This window comes from Pangasianodon hypophthalmus, chromosome 3 (assembly GCF_027358585.1).
Source record: "Pangasianodon hypophthalmus isolate fPanHyp1 chromosome 3, fPanHyp1.pri, whole genome shotgun sequence".
Classification (NCBI taxonomy): Eukaryota; Metazoa; Chordata; class Actinopteri; order Siluriformes; family Pangasiidae; genus Pangasianodon; species Pangasianodon hypophthalmus.
The window spans coordinates 23,410,288-23,430,176 of NC_069712.1; the positions used below are offsets into that span (position 1 = coordinate 23,410,288).

Genomic DNA, 19,889 nt, shown 5'->3' on the forward strand with positions numbered 1-19,889 from the left:
CTCATGTGCTGCCTAAACGCACCTTGACCAATAAAACATGATTACAATAAGACATGACATACCATGACAGCAGAAATGGGTTCAGGGAAAAGCATTAAAACAGAGGGAGCTCCTGTAAGGCATGCACTAAGATAGGGATTACACAATCACAGGATTTTAACTGCTTCACTGAATATAAGGGTTTCACTGGATGTCAGGCTGTTTCATAAGGGTGCACACTATACTTATTTTTATACATGAAGGTTTTTCAAACATTTTGTAATATCTATTATTCAGTCAGTAAGATAATATGTGGCAGATATAATATCAATTTTCTCTCTGCATAAATCATTATAGAGATCATCAATGTGTTCATTCATTCATTCATTCATTCATTCATTCAGGAGTGAGAAAGAGAGAAGAAAAGCAAAAAGGCAGAGAAATGCAGTGAGCAGCTGAGTGAAAGAGCACAACCAGCGTAGTGAAGTGAATTCCAGTGGAATTATCAAGGCCTCACAATGACTGCCAGTCTAAAACAATTTTATTAAAAACTTATTTAGATTGTTTCTAATATTTCATTTCATCTCATGATTTTTTCCCCGAATTTTTTGCTGTAATTCCTACGGCTATATTATGGCTGTATTGATGGAATTATTAACGTTTTTCCAATCTGATATGTTACTCATAGAGAACTGATATACAATCTTATGTTACAGATATATAGCTATGCTTATGCTACAGGTGTATCAGACTAAAAAAACTATAGACATTTTGTAAATTTTGTAAAACTATGAAAGAAAGACTAAAAAAAAGTGTCCTGTATTAACTAATGTGCTTCCCCATCACCAAAACCTGAGAAAAACTCTGACAGCAGCTCAGTTTACACTCAATGCTGTCACACACTCAGCAGATGAATATTTCTGTGACTGATAGAACACTCCATAAGACCAGTAACAGTGACAGCACACTGCCAGGTGTTTCTCCCAAAACTGCTCTACCACATTTCACCATAGCTCACACATTACTAAACGCAGATCCACTGTGAACACCTTTTATTGTGGGTTTTACAGTCTGGAGGCAGAGTTTGATGAGGTGAGTGGAGGCTGTGGTGGAGCAGAGCTGAGAGGGAGGCAGCACACTGACTGAGTGCCTCTGAGGAACTGAGGCACTGAGGCAGCAGCAGCAGGAAGTACAAACCTGCTGTTCGGCATAGCTTTAGTTTGCTCCTAAACTTCATCAGAATCTATCGGTTCCTACCTTTTGAAAAATGGACAGCCAGGGCAGGAAAGTGGTGGTTTGTGATAACGGAACTGGGGTAAGTCTCCTGCTTTTACATTTCAGCTCATTACGAGCATTTTGAATAAGCCGCAGAACATGAAAGAATGGACGCTGACAGGAAGTTAGCATAGTTAGCTTGCTGTCAAAGCCCTACTAATAGCAGCGTTGCACTTGAAACTGAGACCTTTCCTCAACTGCGAATAATCAGGGTGGTGAATGATACAGCTGTACTACGTTTGTCTTAGAAATGAAGGCATCCAGTTTTATAATTTTCTCTCAACATTAGCCAGTTAGCTAACTTCCTTCACAGCTAGTCTCCGTTAGCTCTCCGCCTTGTTTATGAAGGGACGTGCTTATGCGCTTGGTTTTGAAATAGTTGCCAGAAACTTAGAGGTTGTTAAAAATATAAAATAAAAATAATTTGATAGCGAAGTGGGACAAACACTCAGAGTCAAAGCAGGGTCTTGGACAGTTCGCGTTAGTGACATAGCTGCCAGCACTGGCTAGTTAGCGAGCTGCGGTGTCAGCTGTGGGACTGTGACTAGCTGTGTGAGTGTGCGGTGTTACAGTGACCCACATATCATGTTCTATCATCTGCGCCATTACACCTCACTGCTAGCCTGTGAGAGTGCACACTGATGCTGCTGAGTTAACCTGACTTCCTTAGCCACCTCTGGCATTGCTGCTAGTTTGCTGAAGAAAGTGAGCAGGTGTGTCAGGCTCCTGTCTGCTCCTGTATGCAGTTCATCACACACACACTCTCACTCTCTCTCACACACACTGTCTTGTCGTTGAATGGAACATGTCGAGTTTATAGTGAGCACCAAACTGCACCAACTGGTTTCATTTCGTCATGTAAATACTAGACACATTAAAAATGGGAAATGAAATGTAATCAGTGTTTCCAGCTCTTCTCAAGGGAGAAAAGGCAGAGCATTCTCACAAGTCGCCCAGTGACGTCACGGGCTCATTTACATATCAAATCGTGTGAAGAATAATTTCCTGAAGACGCTCGGAATAGCAGAGAACTGAGGTTTATCACAATAGAAAATGACACCACAACCTGTTTATCAGTGGATTCAAACCATCTGTGTTAAAAATCCTTCTTTTCAATCAAGAATGCAGCCAGAATGAAGCAGTGGTAGTGAGTAGTTGGGAAATGGACACAAAAGAAACAGATGGTTATGGATGGAATAACTCGCTTTTATTACGTATTACAGCCAAGAAGCCCATTCAGGAGAAATGATAAAACAAAGAAGTGTGTGAGTGAGGTAGACAGTGGTGATCAGTGCTTGGTTGCTGAGGACATCAAGTGCAGATCAGTCAGGCTTTACATCCTGCTGGTGAATCCACCGAACCTGCTGTCTCAACTCGTATAATCATCAGCTGTGGTGTGAGCTAGAGAGCCTTTCCAAGCGCAGGACAGCTGTGAACATCTGCTCAAAAAGCTAAATGTTTCGCAAGGCTCATTTAAAAAAAAAAAAAAAAAAAAAAAAAAAACGTCGTTAAAGGCATCCAAAACATTGCCAAATCTAGTGACGGTCACTAAGTTGGCAACACTGGATGTAACTCTTTGACTAGCCAGTAAGGTTATATTTTGGACAAGGTTTGGTTCTCATTGTAAAACACACTTTCTTGTTGTGAAGAGGAAGTGCAGCAGTGGAAGGCAGACAGTTTTCAGGCGATGAATCAGGAGGAAGTGAGATTGGCCTTAAAAGCCACAGCCTAAAGCAGAGAGAAGCTGTGCTCACTCCAGCCTACGCAGTATGACCATGTAAGGCAGACAATTCATCACCGACAGTCTCAAATAAAGATCATATATATTTAAGCACGATTATTAGAGCTCATGTAATGTCCCCTTTATACATCCATGGCAATTCAGAAAAGGGAAGAGAGGCAGGACATACAGTATATATACACCACACATGACTGTTTAATGATATAATGCTAAAAAATAAACAAGTGACAGAAGTGAATAGAAATAGCCGATCATCTAAGGCAGATGTTTTAAAGTGAGGTCTGTGTATTATTGGTTATTTACCAGCTGTCCAAGACTCATTTAACTATTATAATAAAATGTGCAGTTGATAAGTAATTGAGAATTATGTAATTGCTAAAACTACTAATTACAATCTTACAATTTTATAATTATTGTTCACCCTTCAGGAAAATGACCTAAAAACATATGCAATAAGTGATATTTTCAGCTTTCAAAATGTTGTTTTTGTTGTTTTTTTAAACAGTATTTTTCCAAACACAAGTTCTCTTAAGTAGTGCAGTGTTTAATAAAATACTGCTTTCAGTTACTATTTGTAGTAGTTTTTATGAGTATGATTGTATGAAAAGGTAGGTTTCTTTTTTAAAAGTGTCTCAATCATTGGGCCTCATTTATCAGTGTTTTATTAAAGCTGTAATGGAGCATGGGTAGGATATAAACATTTTTCCAATATTACAGAATTTTCATGAATACCAAATTTCATGTGTAAATGCACCTACTAATGAATAAATCCATTTGTATCCATCTTGATAAATGCAGTGTAATGTGTGTAATGTTTAGTCTTTTTTGCCCATTCTTTTGAAAGGTGCAAACAATCCTGGAGTTGATTTTAGGTGATCAATATTCTAAGACAGTACCAATGATGCAATCAGATATCACTTCATATTGTCGTACTGCCCACACCCACATCAGAATAAGCTTAATACAAGCATATAAAATGTCCCTAAGCAATATTGTTAGTATTCAGATTATTAATTGATTGGGCCAAGAAATCTAAGAATCTCACTATTGTATGAAGTACAGGTTATTGACCAAGAGGCACTGAGTAGTTCTTCAATATATATTCAAATTATAACTTTAAAAAATATATATATAAAATTTTAAAGCCCTAAACTCACACTGCACAGTCACATGTGTATTTGATATTACTCTGAGATTGAACTCTCATTCTTTACTGTTATTTGAAAATGTATGTGAATATTGTAGACATGTTTCTAAAATAATCCCCTTCTCAGTTTTACCTAATGATAAAAATAAAGATACCACTGAACAGCCTAGTCTTTTTCAGTTGAAACAGGTTTAAGATAATTTGCCCTGGGACATAAATACTGACTTTTCCTAATCTTTTTCCCATCCCTCACTGTTTCTCTCTCTCTCTCTCTCTCTCTCTTTCTCTCTTTTCCTCATGGGTAGTTTGTGAAGTGTGGCTATGCAGGTTCCAACTTTCCGGAGCACATCTTCCCTGCGCTGGTGGGCAGGCCTATCATTCGCTCCACAGCTAAAGTTGGCAACATTGAGATTAAGGTGAGTTCCAGACGGTCCACAACTTGCCCATTTTCTTAAACTGAAAAATTATTTCCACTGAATTGTTGAAATGATACAAGAACTGTTCAATTTATTTAATTTTGAAAGAACATTATTGTCAATAATATACAGTCATGGGAAAAAGAAAGTACACCGTCCTTCAGTTCTATATTTTTAGTTGTCAGGGTCTAAATAACAATCCTCTCCAACTTCTATAAACAAACAGATAACCTCAGATGACAGCAACAAACACATTTCAGTAACATGTAGAACCACCTTTAGCAACAATAACTTGAAGTAAATGTCTTCTGTAGGAGTTTATCAGTCTCTCAAATCTTTTGAGGAAATTTTGGCCTCACATTTGTCTCAAGAATATTCTGGTATAAAGTGAAGCTCATCGTTGTCTCAATGACTGCAAGTTTCCCAGGTCCCGTGGCTGCAAAACAAGCCCAAATCATCACCCCTCCACCACCATGCTTGACAGTTGGTGTGAGGTGTTTGTGGTAATGTGCTATGTTTAGTTTTGTGTTTGGCTGTGCATGATGACCAAACATCTCCACCTTGGTCTCATCAGTCCAAAGGATATCGTTCCAGAACTTTTGTGGTTTGTTCAGATGTAATTTTGCAAATCTAAGTCATCCTGCTGTATTCTTTTTTGAGAGAAGGGCATTTTTCCTACCACCCTTCCATGAAAGCCATACTTGTTCAGTCTTTCTTTGTTTGTGTTTTCATGAACATAAACATTTAATGTGCTTACAGAGGCCTGTAGGTCACAATCCTTCTCACTATAGAATTTCAAATTGTTTGGAGATGGCCTTATAACCCTTCCCAGATTGATGAGCAGGAACAATTGCTTCTCTGAGGTCTTGGCATGATGTAGACACGTCCCTGAGTGCTCCAGAACACTGAACTGCCAAAAGTTCTGGTTTTTATCGAGGTAGTCACACTTCTTGATGATTAACTAATTTTGTGCACCTCGTTTGTAACACCTGGCTGCTTAATCATTGTGGAGTAGGATTAAGAAGGATTACTTTTTCCCATGACTCTATGTTACCTATAGGTTGTGTATTAATCAGATAATCTTGCATTTCTTTGAGTGCATGATTGATTTAGACACTTCTGGATGCCATCAGTCAGTTTGCTAACAGTTTTTCATACGTGTAAGTTAATGTTAGCTCAGGTTAGCTTCTGTTCTTTTCCATGATTTGACTGTCTTCTTCATCCTTCCTCTTTATACACTCTCTCTCTCTCTCTCTCTCTCTCTCTCTCCTCTTCACGTGTTGAGGTAGAATAAAAAAAAGATGGTAAGTGCAGACTGATGTGTGCTTTTGGACCAATCGCCTGTTGAGAATTGTGTGATGCATCATGCAGCATACCTCAACAAGAAAAGTCAATGCCGTAGTAATGCCTCGGTGCCGTGGCTCGTCTAATTCTTCTTACGTTTGTGAATTTCATCTCACTCACAGCATATTTGTTGTTTGTTGCTTCTTTATACATTTTTGCTTTTAAATTTTTTGTCTGTTTTGCTGTTTTTGCAGTTGTAACTAACATTATTTTTTTATATACATAGCCTGTCTCATCCACATCACCACTCCTTCTTGGCACAGTATTTCTTTTCTTTTTATTAACAAAAGGAAATGCTGTTACATTGTGGCTACAAGTTTAAAGCTGTAAAGCTGAAAGGTGTCTTTCATAGAATATGGTCATGCCTCAAAGTCACACCAAACCCCATAGACCGAGTTCCTCTTCTCTGCTCTGTCAGCCTTAAGACGGAAGGAGTTTAATGTTTGGGCATTTGGTTTAAATGAACACCACCAGAGTACAGTTTTGTTGTTGTCTAAGTAGTCAGTGCCTGGGCCATTTTTTTTTTTTTTTTGAGGTATCGTATGAAGTGTTAGCCAATTTGATGTATGCCATTGACTGTTACTACAAAAAAAAGTTTAAAAAAAAAATTATTTTTGATCCTTGTTCTCAGTTCCTTAATGTGCAATTACATAATTCCACAGAGCTCCAGGGCAGATGACATTGGTGTAGGTCAAATAAGCCTGTAGTGCCCAGGAAGCAGGGTAGACAAGTGGATTTTAAGTAGGGTGTTGTTCTAAAAACACAGTGCTGCCAGACCCCTCCAGAGTCAAAGCACAGGCAGTATTTTTGAAAATAAGCGCACTAACATGAAAAGCTATAAGGGTTTGTCAGAACAGGTAGTAGAGTACATTATGTGGCCAAAAGTTTGTGGACACCTGACCATCATACCCATATATGTTGGAACGCCGACTCCGCCCCAGGACTCCTCACCCGACATCAGCACTCCAAGATCTAGTGGAAAGCCTTCCCAGAAGAGTGAAGGTTATTATAACAGCATGGGGGGATTAAATCTGGAGGGGGGATTAAGTCAGGTGTCCAAATACTTTTGGCCATGTAATATATCTGTCTATACAGGAGTGAGTGGGCTTAAACATGTCCACTCTCAGTTAAAGACAAGCCATCAACTTCATGGTAGTGCACTCTATTACCCAGTCACTGATGTCTTTTAGGTTTCTGTGCAGACTGCAGTGTTCATGCAGCTAAGCAGTACTATTGGTTTGACTATGAGTGGAGTTTTGTTTATTTATTGGAGCTGATTGTGCCATGTAGGGAACAAGATAAAAATGAATTCAAAAGATTGCAAAACCTTAACACAAAAGGGAGTCATCTTGTTGGAGTAATGCGTTTCTGCTTTTCTCCACTGCACCTTTCGGTGTGAAAATGCAAACAGTCAGTGCGCTAGTGTCAGTATTATGGTCTACAAAAAAAGACATAGTGTGACAGCAATTATTAAGATGGTGTACTCAATAATGAGTAGATTTAGAGGTGGGAAATTCCCATTCAAAGAGAATTGGTGTTAAACAATGGTGCAGGATTGTGTTCAGTGCAGTCTGATGGTGGATAGCTATCTAATTAACAGTGACAGTTTTGAAACAGAGCTGCACTGCAGACCCAGTTCTGTCTGTTATTGGTTACATTGGTTACAAACCCTTCTCCTTTCATTTCCTGGTGCGTGATAGAACGGGTTAGTGCAAAAAGTATCCACTGATCCATTTGTTCAGAAAATATAGCACATCATTCAGGTCTTTATTATATTGTGTGTTTTTGCTTTTCTCAAATTGAACACAAAGCACTGATGTATTCTTATAAATCATCTTTTAATAATACAGAGTACATGTGATTTGATACACAGCTCAGCTTTACAGGAGTTGGGCTCACTGATTATTACAGTTACAGTTATTACTCACTTCAATTTTGCCACTTGGTGAATTTGAGTATAGGTTATGGGTACTGCAAAACCTGACAAGAGTAAAGAATGGTCAATAGGGTTAGTGTGTGTGATTGCGTGTGTGAAAATGCCTAACGGATTTCAGTGCATGGGGAGTTGTGTTCAGTGCATGCTGTACTAATGATAGTAAGCCCCCTTGAGGAGGGATTTATCCGGCTATCCATCCATTTCATCTCAGTGGCTGCGCGTCTCATGCTAATGCTCCTTGTGAGCCACAGCGGAACCTTCCTTGGCTTATAAGTCACCCACAGTGCAAATGGTGGAAGACAGAGTCAGGTTTGCGATGCAAAGACCCCAGTGCTGTGTGCATCTTATGGACATGCTGCTTATGTTGTCCATGATGGCAGCTGTGCTGTCACATGGACATCCCGTAAGTGCAGGTTGGATTCGGTGCGATTCTTCCCGACTGCTGTGTTAGTCCTCTAAAGAAATGTTAACAGCATTTTTCATCCTAATCACTGTTCAGTGCATCTGTAGCATACAGGGGCATGAAATTTCACAAATTTAACTGCACTGAGAAAAGAACCATTGTTCTAGCAACTGCCATTAGACATTCATTATGAGTGAGTATGCAGGTTCTCTGTTCTTTTCTCAGAACAGGGAAACATGTTGAAATTGTTGTTTGTGGTATATCTCATACACTGCGGATGCAGCAGGTAGAGATTAAAGTTTAAAAAAGTGTGGAATATTTCTTTACACATCTTGTCTAAGTTTAAAGACTGAAGTGATGAGCAAAGTAAGTGTTAGTAAATTTTAACCCATGACCTTTTAGGACCTGATGGTGGGTGATGAGGCGAGTGAGCTACGCTCCATGCTGGAGGTGAACTACCCGATGGAGAATGGCATTGTCAGGAATTGGGATGACATGAAGCACCTGTGGGACTACACTTTTGGTCCAGAGAAACTAAACATTGACTCACGCAACTGCAAGATTCTCCTCACCGAGCCCCCCATGAATCCCACCAAAAACCGTGAGAAGATCATCGAGGTATGTACATCACCCTTTAAAACGCTACACAGTTCACACCATTCTCAGTGCAGTAGTACCAGCAGGTCTAAGAGAACTAAAAATCAGCAAATACATAAGAGAGAGCAGCTTAATCATGTTTACAAACAGGTAAAGTATTTGATATAGGCTTGAATAAGTGAAATTTTATTGCGTTCAGATTGCTGACAGACTGCCCTGAATTGGTTTGATATGATATATGGCCAAAAGTTTATGGACACCTGACCATCACACCCATATGTGCTTGTTGAATATCCCAGTCCAGATTTAGTCCCCCTTTGCTGTTATAATAAGCTCCACTCTTCTGGGAAGGCTTCCCACTAGATTTGGAGCGTGGCTGTGGGGATTTGTGCTCATTCAGCCACAAGAGCATTAGTGAGGTCAGGCGTCCACAATCCTTTGGCCATATAATGTATATTTACTTGAGAAGAGCTTCCAGTGACACAGGACCTTTCAGACAAATGTCCTTCATCAGCTGTGCAAGCAAAGTGCTTCCAAAGCTGTAGGAGGTTGTCAAAAATGTCTCTGGAAATTTTATGTACCATTCAGAACTTACTTGTACAACCATTATTGAAGTACACTGCAGTTACTCCTTGGGTTTCTTTATCAGGTAGACAATATACATATGTCTCTATGTAGGTAGAGAGAGAAGGATAGACTTATTTGGAGTATTCCATAAAACATGGGGTATATATTTTTTTTATTGGCCCCATCAGTATCTGCATGTATCTCATGTCTGAGTCCCCAGCAGGCTTTGCACTAAATCAGGTGTTTTGTGCACTGCCACTGTATATGTGGTCAGTAAAAAAGGGAACACTAATTAATCTGTCTGTTTTATATTTTCTGTAGGTTATGTTTGAGACGTATCAGTTCTCAGGGGTTTATATTGCCATTCAGGCTGTTCTCACATTGTATGCTCAAGGTATGTTACCACATCACCATTGTTTAACCAGCACATTTTAGATACAACTTCGCTGTAAACATTGCATGTATATAAGCTTTCTGTGCCACCTAGCTTTCATACTACATAAACATACCTAAATATGAACAAATACACATACAGTGGATATAAAAAAGTCTTGTTAAAATCCAGATTTTTGTGGTGTAAAAAAGAAATAAAGATAAATCATGTCAGGTCTTTTTCTATCCTTAATATGATATCGTAACCAACAAGATTTAAGTGGAAAAAAATAGAAACCTTTTAGAGAAAAGAAAAAAAAAGAAAAAACTTACAGTAACCTGGTTGCATAAGTGTGCACACCAGTCGCTGCTCGTCCATGGGGCAGGTGGAGCCCCACCATTTATATCAGCCATTTAACAAAAAGTAATCTTCATTTATGTCCTGATTTACAACTCCATACATTTTATATTCCTTTGGAATACTAATCACTTATTTTGACTCACCGACAATTTTAAAAATTGTTGTTATTTGACATATTTGACAATTTTTTATGGCAGATAATCTGAATTAAATGTATTAATAAATTTCTGTAAAATGCTAACGTGTAAGTAGAAACAGTGTGTCTATGATGTGTAGACCCATTTCTGCTGTAGAATATATTGCAAAGAGTGAAAGGGAAAGGGGAATTATAGAGTGGATAACGTCTGTACATCAGAAATACGTGTGACGTACTTGTTTCCCACTCAAAGGCTGAGAAACGGCACCATTTTCCTAGGCCATCGTTTTTGGGTTGGTTTAAAGTATTTTGTGTAGTTTCTGAGATATTGTTGAGCTGGAAATATTGCTGAAACCTGTAAACCCTGGTTAGCTAGAAACACAGTTGAAGGTACGTCTAAAACCCCACAAAACGAGCTGCTAGACTGTATGCTGGATGACTGTATGTTGTCGATTCTCAACTGCCTATTGTTGGGTTACTCTAAAAATTCGCTAGATAATAGCCTATAGTGCACTGTGGAGGACTGTGAAGACCATCATCACCAAGTGGAGAAAATGGGGCACCATAGTGACATTACCAAGAACAGGACGTCCCTGCAAAATTGACAAAAGGACAAGAAGAAAACTTATTAGGGAGGCTGCCAGTCTCTAATATTCTGCACATGTCTAGTTTATGGGGTAGAGTGGCTAGATGGAAGCCCTTTCTCATGAAAAACATCCAAATCAGCCTAAATCACCCCAAACCATGTGGCAACATGAGCTGAGGTCTAATGAGACTAAAGAAGTACTTTTTGACATAACTCTAAAAGATGCAGTATGTTTGGCACAAAAACAAGAAAGCTTGATGTTCACAAAGAACATCATACCCCCAGTGAAGCATGATGGTGGCAGCATCATGCTATGGGACGACTTCTCTTCAGCTGAGACTTGGGTTCTAGTCAAGATGGAGGGAGTCATGGATAGCTCTATTTTATATCTATTATATTAATATTCTATATCTATTCTGGCACAAAACCTGCAGGCTTCAGACAGCTGAAGATTAAGAAATTTTTCACCTTCCAGTATTATAGTGAACCAGAGCACAAATCCAAGTCACTAAAAGTAAAAATCCAAGTCACTCAATCAGAGCCCAGATCTAAATCCTATCAGAAACCTGAGGAAGAGGGCTGTGCAGAGGAGATCCGCTCGCAGTATGATAGATCTGGAGCATTTTTGCAAGTGGAAAAGTTGCCTAAGTGGCTATGAGTGCTATATTTTTTTCCTAAAATATTTCTATTTGTTTTTCACTTGAATTTTATTGGTTTCAATATCAGTATTAAAGGTGGAAAAAGATCTGACTTGACTTATCTGGTTTCATTATTTTAATATCAGAAATTTGCAGTTTTTACAGGGATATGTAGACTTTTTCTGCCCACTATAACTATGAAATTGGACTTCAGTATTTGTCTGCTTGAATGTTCTTGTAATTTCCCCCTGAATTATGCTGCATTGCTCTGATTCTCAGGTCTATTAACGGGAGTCGTGGTGGATTCAGGTGATGGTGTGACCCACATTTGCCCTGTATACGAAGGCTTCTCTCTTCCTCATTTAACTCGCAGGCTGGACATAGCAGGGAGAGACATCACTCGATATCTTATAAAGGTACTCACTTTTGCTTGTTGGACTTGGCATCAGTTAGAAGATATATTCTAATTTTGGACAGTTTAGTAATCCAGAAGCGCTTAGATTTTGTTATTAATCTGGTGTTAGGGACTAGATGTAGGCTGTAAGTGTTCGCTGGTTGAAAGCTGGCAGTTAATAGAGCATTGTGCTTGTATTATTTTTCTCCAGCTGCTGCTGCTGCGAGGATACGCTTTCAACCACTCAGCAGATTTTGAGACCGTGCGCATGATGAAGGAGAAACTCTGTTATGTAGGATACAATATCGAGCAGGAGCAGAAGCTTGCTTTGGAGACTACTGTACTAGTGGAATCCTACACGGTCAGTCCAAAATACACACACACATACACAAAATTGAGAATACGCACGGCTGAATTCTCAAATCTGATTGATCAGAAGATGTGCATTATTTTTCTATAACCACTCCGCTTGGACGGTATTTCCGGCTGTAACACGAACGATAGGTTTATATTAATGAGCTCATTCTAATACGTTATCGTTTCTATAGTAACAGCTCATACCCAGGGACTTGTACGCTTGACGCTCTGCATGATCTAAGATTAACAATAAACAAATTAAAAAAAAGTGTTGTTTAACAAAGAAGAAAACCATATAATCATTGGTGGGGTGAAGTTTTTTGTTAGGAGACATTTATTTGATCTTTTTTTTAGATAGAGTCTCAGTTGTTAGTGCTTTGTAATGGTTTCCATGGTGATAGAACGGCTGTGTGTCGTGGCTATAATGTAAATGATCAGAGGGAGTAACTTGTCTGATGGACATTACACAACATTTAATCTAAATATAAACCGGTAAAATGCGTGGTGTCATGCATTAATAGATTAAATGCTGTAATTGTTGGCAAATCTCTGTGGTATCAGCTTCAGGGTGGTAATGTATCACACCACCCCAGCCTGAGCTATTTTCATATAACCACACAGTCTGTAGTGTGCTATTCCTTATTTAGTCATGTCTACCATTTAATGGTAAAGCATTTTCTTATCCTGACTTGTCAGGTTGAACCCAAATCTACTCGCTTTTTTATGCTCCCACATTATGTTTTTGGGTTGTCTCTTCACAAAACCAAGTGGTTGAATGTTTGTAGAATTAATTTGGAATTATCTTTGTAACCAGCAGATGATCTGATTAGATTAGACATAGTGTGAACCCCTGTGCAACTAGTTACATTAAAGAGAAACAGCCAATGAGAGCCTGAGAGGAAATCAGATTCATCTGCTCTCATGTGCTGCAGTTCCAGTTAATCATCAATAGATACACTATACACTAGATACACTGACCAAAAGTATGTGGACACCTGACCGTCACACTCACATATGGGCCTTCCACAAACACAAAGTTGTCCAGAGTGTCTTTATATGCTGTACAGTTAAGATTTCCCTTCACTGGAACTCAGGGGCTCAAACGTGTTCCAGAATGACAATGCCCCTGTGAACAAAGTGAGGTCTATAAAGACATGGTTTGCCAAGATTGGTGTGGAAGAACTTGAGTGTCCTGCACAGAGCCCTGACCTCAACCCCACTGAACACTTTTGGGATGAACTGGAATGCTAAATACATGCTAGGCCTCCTCACCCAACCCTATGCTCACTAATGCTGTTGTGGCTGAATGGGCACAAATCTCCAGAGCCACATCCCAAAATCTAGTGGAAAGTCTCCCTAAAAGAGTAGAGATTATTATAACAGCAAAGGGGGACTGGAATGGGATTTTCAACAAGCACATATGGGTGTGATTGGTCAAGTGTCCACAAACCTTTGGCAATATAGTGTATTTGTGGAAAGGCAAGGACAAGTGAGTAAACACAATAATACTGCTTCTATACGAAATTATTTGGCATGTTGTACCCAAATGGTTGTTGCGAAGAGTGCACAGTGTAAAAATAGGTATCTTTTGCACAATATGTCTGGTTCTCTTTGCAGAATAGACAATCTCCTTATTTCTTGTTTTTATACACAACATTAACAAAGTCACAGAATCATATGACTGACAGCTCTCGCTATTATTTTCATGATAAAGCAGGATTTGGGATCAGGAGTGCTTTGAAAGGGATCTCTCCAGGTAAAAGATCATGTTTAGCGTGTGCACCTTGTCTGTGCGCACAACTACCTCCACCATACAACTGATCACAAGCAGTTAAAATTGTGTAGTATGAAAGGGCCAGTGATTGTGAGATTCTGACTGTTGTGTAGTGTGCACTTGGCATTACACACAGACTCGACTCGGCTAGTTACAAGAGGACAAGCATCAGTTGGCACAGCAACAGGTTTGAGATGAGTTTCTGTGAAGGAGAGGAGGAGGTTGCTGACCAATAGTTTGTTCTGTTGTCATGCCTGTGTGAGTGTGGGAGTAGAATTTTCCGCTGAAGGTCTCGCTTTTTTCCCCCAACATTTTCCTAAAGAGAGAACTGATGGGGGAGTGACGCCAAAAAATGGTGAGTGGTGAAACAAAGAGGTCAGTGTGGCATTAGAGCTGCTTAACTAGCATGTAACATCATTTCCTGCGTGGCTACAGTCCTTCCCCAGCTGGGCCGCTGGGTGTTTCCACATCTGGACACCCCTCAATGGACTCTTTATGTGCCCACGCAACACTCCGCCATCTTCTCATCACTGCTGGACTCTGGGATCCCACTCAGACCTGTGGCTCAGGTCCAGCTGACCAGTCAGAAGGGAGTGTTTGATTGTAAAGTCTTTTTTTAAGTGACATTCTATCCATATACTAACACACAGAAGGACAAATTTTGAAGTACTTTAATATTGCTCAATCTCTGCTGGATAGAAAGTGCAGAACCAAACTGAAGTCTACATGACACTGCAGTTTAAAGTGGAAATTTTAAGATGACATTTAAAATTGACTGGTTGACTTGTCCTATCATAAATATTCTTTAATTTCAGATTGTTTTTTATTTTTCTGTAGCTCCCTGATGGCAGAGTGATAAAGGTCGGAGGGGAGAGGTTTGAGGCACCTGAGGCTCTTTTCCAGCCTCATCTGATTAACGTGGAGGGAGTGGGAGTGGCTGAGCTGCTCTTCAACACCATTCAGGCAGCAGACATCGACACCAGGTAAAGTCAGTTTATTTCAGAGGTGCCCAAGTCCTGGGTAGTCAGAGTCTAGGACAGTTTTATATAAAACTCATATTAAAACTTGGTAAGTGATGAGTTGAATCGGATATTAGAGCAAGGAAATCGCCAAACTGTGCTGGACTCTGGCCCTTCTGGTGTTCTTAATCCAAGTTTATTGTTTCATAGATGTTTATATTAATGTATGTACAGTAAGTTAAGTTTAACCTCTCCTTATCACTACTGAATGTGTTGATTAACTATTCTATGCAACCCCTAACACACACACAGAGCCTGACATGACAAACTCTTTTCAGAGCAGCTGTTATAGATGATCAACCCCTTCTGACCAATCAGATTCGAGAATTCAACAGCAACATTACCAGCTGCACCTTTTAACCCTCCTTTAAATTTCTTTTTTTCTTTGATATAATGTGCCTTTCCTTCTCTCCTTTAGGGCTGAGTTCTACAAACACATTGTTCTCTCAGGCGGTTCTACCATGTATCCAGGCCTGCCCTCCCGACTGGAGAGGGAACTCAAGCAGCTCTATCTAGAGCGGGTGCTTAAAGGGGATGTGGACAAGCTCTCTGTGAGTATGCTCAATCTAACACAAAACTAAAATCCATCAGGAACACGCTTATGCTATGCTATCTATTTTTTGTGTACTTTCTAAAAGCATGTGATGCGTAATGTCCAGTACCATCACACCTACATTTTCTTGCTATTTTTTGCACAGCAAATCTGCTGAAGTACTGCCTCTTGACCAGCAGGTGGAACTGTGTGAACTCTGAGTGCTCCTGGCAGTCTGTGTGTGAGCTGGCCAGTGGTACAGCACTAAGACCTGGGCACCACACACACACAGCCTGGGCTCTGACTCAAATTTTTGCTCTCTGAATTTAGAATTAGCTTGGAAAAGCATTTTAAGGAAACTCTGAGCTGCTTGTTGAATCAGCTGATCTGGTTGGGCAGCATATCTGTTGTGTACAATCTCATTAACTCTTCTTTCTTGAGATCCTTATATGCCAACTGTTTTTAAACTTTCACAGAGTAGGAAACTAAAGGAAAAAAGAACTCTTTGCCCTACAGTCTTTAAAGTTTTCTCCATTGTCAAGACTTTCATGGGGTGGATCAGGTGTGTAGGAGGAAAGAAAACCTCCAGGGCTGGCGTTGAGTACTGCTGGGGTCCATTCCAGAAAGCAGGCTTAGTGAGATTCATGAAATTCTGGATATTTTCATGCCCGAAGGAGTGCACAAATTTTAGATCAGTTACTGGGGCAACTCTGAAAATAACCTGAAAAATGGCAGGTTTAGCTAAAGTAATCCTGACCTTGTCTGTAGTATTTAAAGAATCCAAGAATATGTCTAATAAATGCCATAATCATCCTGCCATTTTACTGAACATCTTATGGACATAAAGGTTTGACTGATTGTAGCTATTTGTGTTCCCTAATGGTGTTATTAAATACTAAACCTCACTAAAGTAACACATTGTCTGCTTACATACAACTTTTGTGCCCTTCCGTCCTTTATAGTGTAGCTTTTATAGAAGAGAGGGCTCAGATAGAGGGAATTTGCAGAATCATATGCAACTGTCTTTTATACTGTTATTAGTTTTCTACAAGCAGCTTTACATAAGGAATAACACAAGACGGATCAGGCTGTTATACAAAAATAATACATGCCAGTGTGGTGTGATATTGCCCAACATAAAGCAGGTTATTTTTGTATAGCAGCATGGTCCAGAGTGTGTTATTAGTGCTATAAGTGTTATTATGCTTATTCAGCAGTGATTTGCCAGCGATTACAGTTTTGTATTTATTAATGAATAACACCATGCTTTTAACGGTTTATAGTTACATTAAATATTGTGGAACATCCGTGAGACAATGTTAGCTCCTGTTAGCACTTACATTATAACAATGGTAAACAACCATTCCCTCCCCAGTATCTCCTTTTCTCTCTCTTGAAGTTAATGAGATAAAAAAAGCAGCTTGTGGTGAAACCAGTAAGCGTAAGCTCCTCTGTCCCAAAAACTTTCCCATGCTGGGAAACTTTACAAAGCGCCGTGACGGTTACAAAGTGTTGACCCTCGCTCACACTTCCTCCGTAAATATTACATAATTACATCTCCTAACGAAAGACTTCACCATATGAACGATTGTGTTTTTCTTTGTTAAACAATAACACATTTTTAAAAACCGTTTACTTTTAGGCTTGGCTTATATGGAGCATCTGAAATACCTGTACTGTTACTATAGAAACAAATAACATATTAGACCATTAATATAACCATTAAGAACATTAATATAAAGCTGTAATTCAGATTTGAGAATTCGGCTAAGCTGTGGTATAATGCATTTTGTCAAAGTGCATTTTTATAGGACTGTTTTACCTATGACATTAAGTGCTATTTAAGAGTTTTTTGGACAGTTTTGTTATTTTCCAGGACCATAAATTAGTCATCATTCAGTCACAATTTGCCAGGATTTGAAATATGAAATATTTATTCATAAAGGCATTTGTTTCCTTCGTAGCCATTGTAGACCTATGTTTTTTTCTTGTTGGTTAGATAATAAAAGTGTAGCCTATAATACATGGTCTAAGCTACTATATTCTGTATAATATCCCTGGCCTAAAGTGTATATAGTAAGCAAGCTGTGCTGTCTGTCAGGGGCATTAAAAACCTATTAATGGAGCAGTCCATGATGTCTAGAGCCCTCTATTGTCTGTGAGATGAACTGCAGTTCCAATATGAGGCCCTGGAGTAGGATGAAGCTAATTTTCCAGGCCAGAAATAATATAATTAAAATGGCTTCAGTTATGAGACTAGCAAATAACAAAAGCAATTAAATTAAAACTGTACCTTTTAATAACAGAATTTCTGAAAGTAACACATTAATTTCTAAAAGTATTCATTTAAATATAATTTTAATTAAAAACTAAATAATATATTGGAATTACTTGAACTAAAAATGTTCTCATAGTGCTGAACAGAAAGACAATTTCCTCTTGCACTATACTTATAGCGTGTCTATGTAACACCCTGCAGAAATTCAAGATCCGGATTGAAGATCCTCCACGGCGCAAACACATGGTGTTCCTGGGTGGAGCTGTGCTGGCTGACATCATGAAGGACAAGGACAACTTCTGGCTGACGAGGGAGGAGTATCAGGAGAAGGGTGTGCGCGTGCTTGAGAAGCTCGGCGTCACAGTCAGATAAACTGTTAGCGTCTGCTAAACCCTCTGCGTCCTCTCCACTCTCCCACGTATAGGATATCCAGAGCATCTGTCCAGCTGTGTGTCGCTAGAGCTCTCACCTCCTGCATTCTGCTACTCGTGCCACTGAGTCACATGATCACTTTTGGGAAGGACAGACCGGGAGGTGTATTAGGGCTGCTGGGGAGGGAGGTGAGGAGTTTGGCATCCATATTTTTGGGCTCTCTGTTATTATCCTTATGCACCAGATCGTAAAGTTGTCACAAGCAGTCATTTCAACTTATGTCAGTGTTTGTCTCGTTCAAAACAAAGCCGGTCTTCTGCAGTATTGCAGCGAAGAATGGGTTTCTAACACCAAAGTAAAGTGTCTCAATACAAAATGAGCCGCATTACCACTTTAATGCATTATGATAAAAACTGATAAAAGTGGAGAAGGCTTCTTGTGACAGCTCTGTCATGCCAGTCCAGTAAAGTAAGATTGAAATGTTCTACCCTCTATGGAATTTTTGTTGGGGAAAAGACAATGTGGGGTGAAACTGAACAACTCAGTTCAATGATAGTTCATTGTTTTCTCTTCTGTGTACATAACATCGATCTTTCTCTGTGTGAGGGGACCCACTAAGCAGTTCTCAGTCTCTCCCCGTCATCCTCTCTCCTTGTCCAGGTGTCAAGTGCTTGTCATTAATGAGTTCTTGTGCTCAGGGTTTTGATGTGTTGGGCTAAAATTAATTTTGTATTTTTCTATTTTTCAGCTTAAAATTGTATTCTATTCCATTTTTTCCCCTTCCCTGATCTTAAGCATTTACTGAACGATCCCTTTAAAATGGGCATTAGCTAGTCCTTTCCATCTTCCAGCTATTCCAGAAGATTATTATGATTTTTTATAAAGGCTAAACAATTTCCTCATATATATATATATATATATATATATATATATATATATATATATATATATGAGGAAATTGTTTAGCCTTTTCGCGCCTTTTTTGCATTACATTTTGTCTTTTGCAGTGCATTATTCAGACTGTCTGGCATAGAATGCATCAGTGTGTAGTCTAGTAAAGTTAAGACAAAATGAGTCACTTTGTAACCGAAGGGGGAATCTAGTATGACTGATGCTTGTGAAATGAATAAATATGTGATGGATAGACATGGAAATATTATGGGGTTAATTTTTTTTCATGTGTGAGTGTCGGGGCCTCATGTATACTTGAGGCACCTCTTGCTGTCTGTATGTACATTTCCATAAATGTTTATCTGGTGCCAAGGGCAGTTGATGTGGCTGGATCTCCTATTGCTCTTTTTTTGATCATAGCATAACTGCCTAATGCTGATTTAAATAAAGACCATGATTTCTAAATAATCTGGATCTTTTTGTTTATTTTCATGATAGTGTTTTACGGGGCTCTTTACACATGAATCTGTGTGCTGAAGTTTTTGCAGTTGTTAATACTTACACATTAACCTCATTCAGTATTCATTCAAAAGAAACTGGTTCAGTAAAATGATGAGATTTTGCACTTTTAAGCAGTCTGTGAATGTTTGCCTTTCAGAATGAAGAAAAAACAAAACGGGGCCTTTATTTAAACTGTGTTGATTAATAGCCTGCATGCAGTGTAAATGGCCTCAGTTTTAAAAAAGGGTAAAAATGTCTGTTTTGACCAGATGG

The 19,889-nt window shown here is 39.2% G+C and overlaps 1 protein-coding gene across 1 annotated transcript; it reads left to right on the top strand.

Moving 5' to 3' along the window:
* Positions 1-1,082: 1,082 nt before the first annotated feature.
* actr2b (actin related protein 2b) lies at positions 1,083-19,583 on the top strand. Its single transcript, XM_026941717.3, has 9 exons — positions 1,083-1,294; positions 4,448-4,558; positions 8,644-8,859; positions 9,727-9,799; positions 11,778-11,914; positions 12,104-12,253; positions 14,861-15,006; positions 15,461-15,593; positions 18,054-19,583. The coding sequence occupies exons 1-9, from the start codon at positions 1,247-1,249 to the stop codon at positions 18,222-18,224; spliced, it is 1,185 nt and encodes a 394-aa protein (XP_026797518.1). The 5' UTR covers positions 1,083-1,246; the 3' UTR covers positions 18,225-19,583.
* The last annotated feature ends 306 nt before the right edge of the window (positions 19,584-19,889 follow it).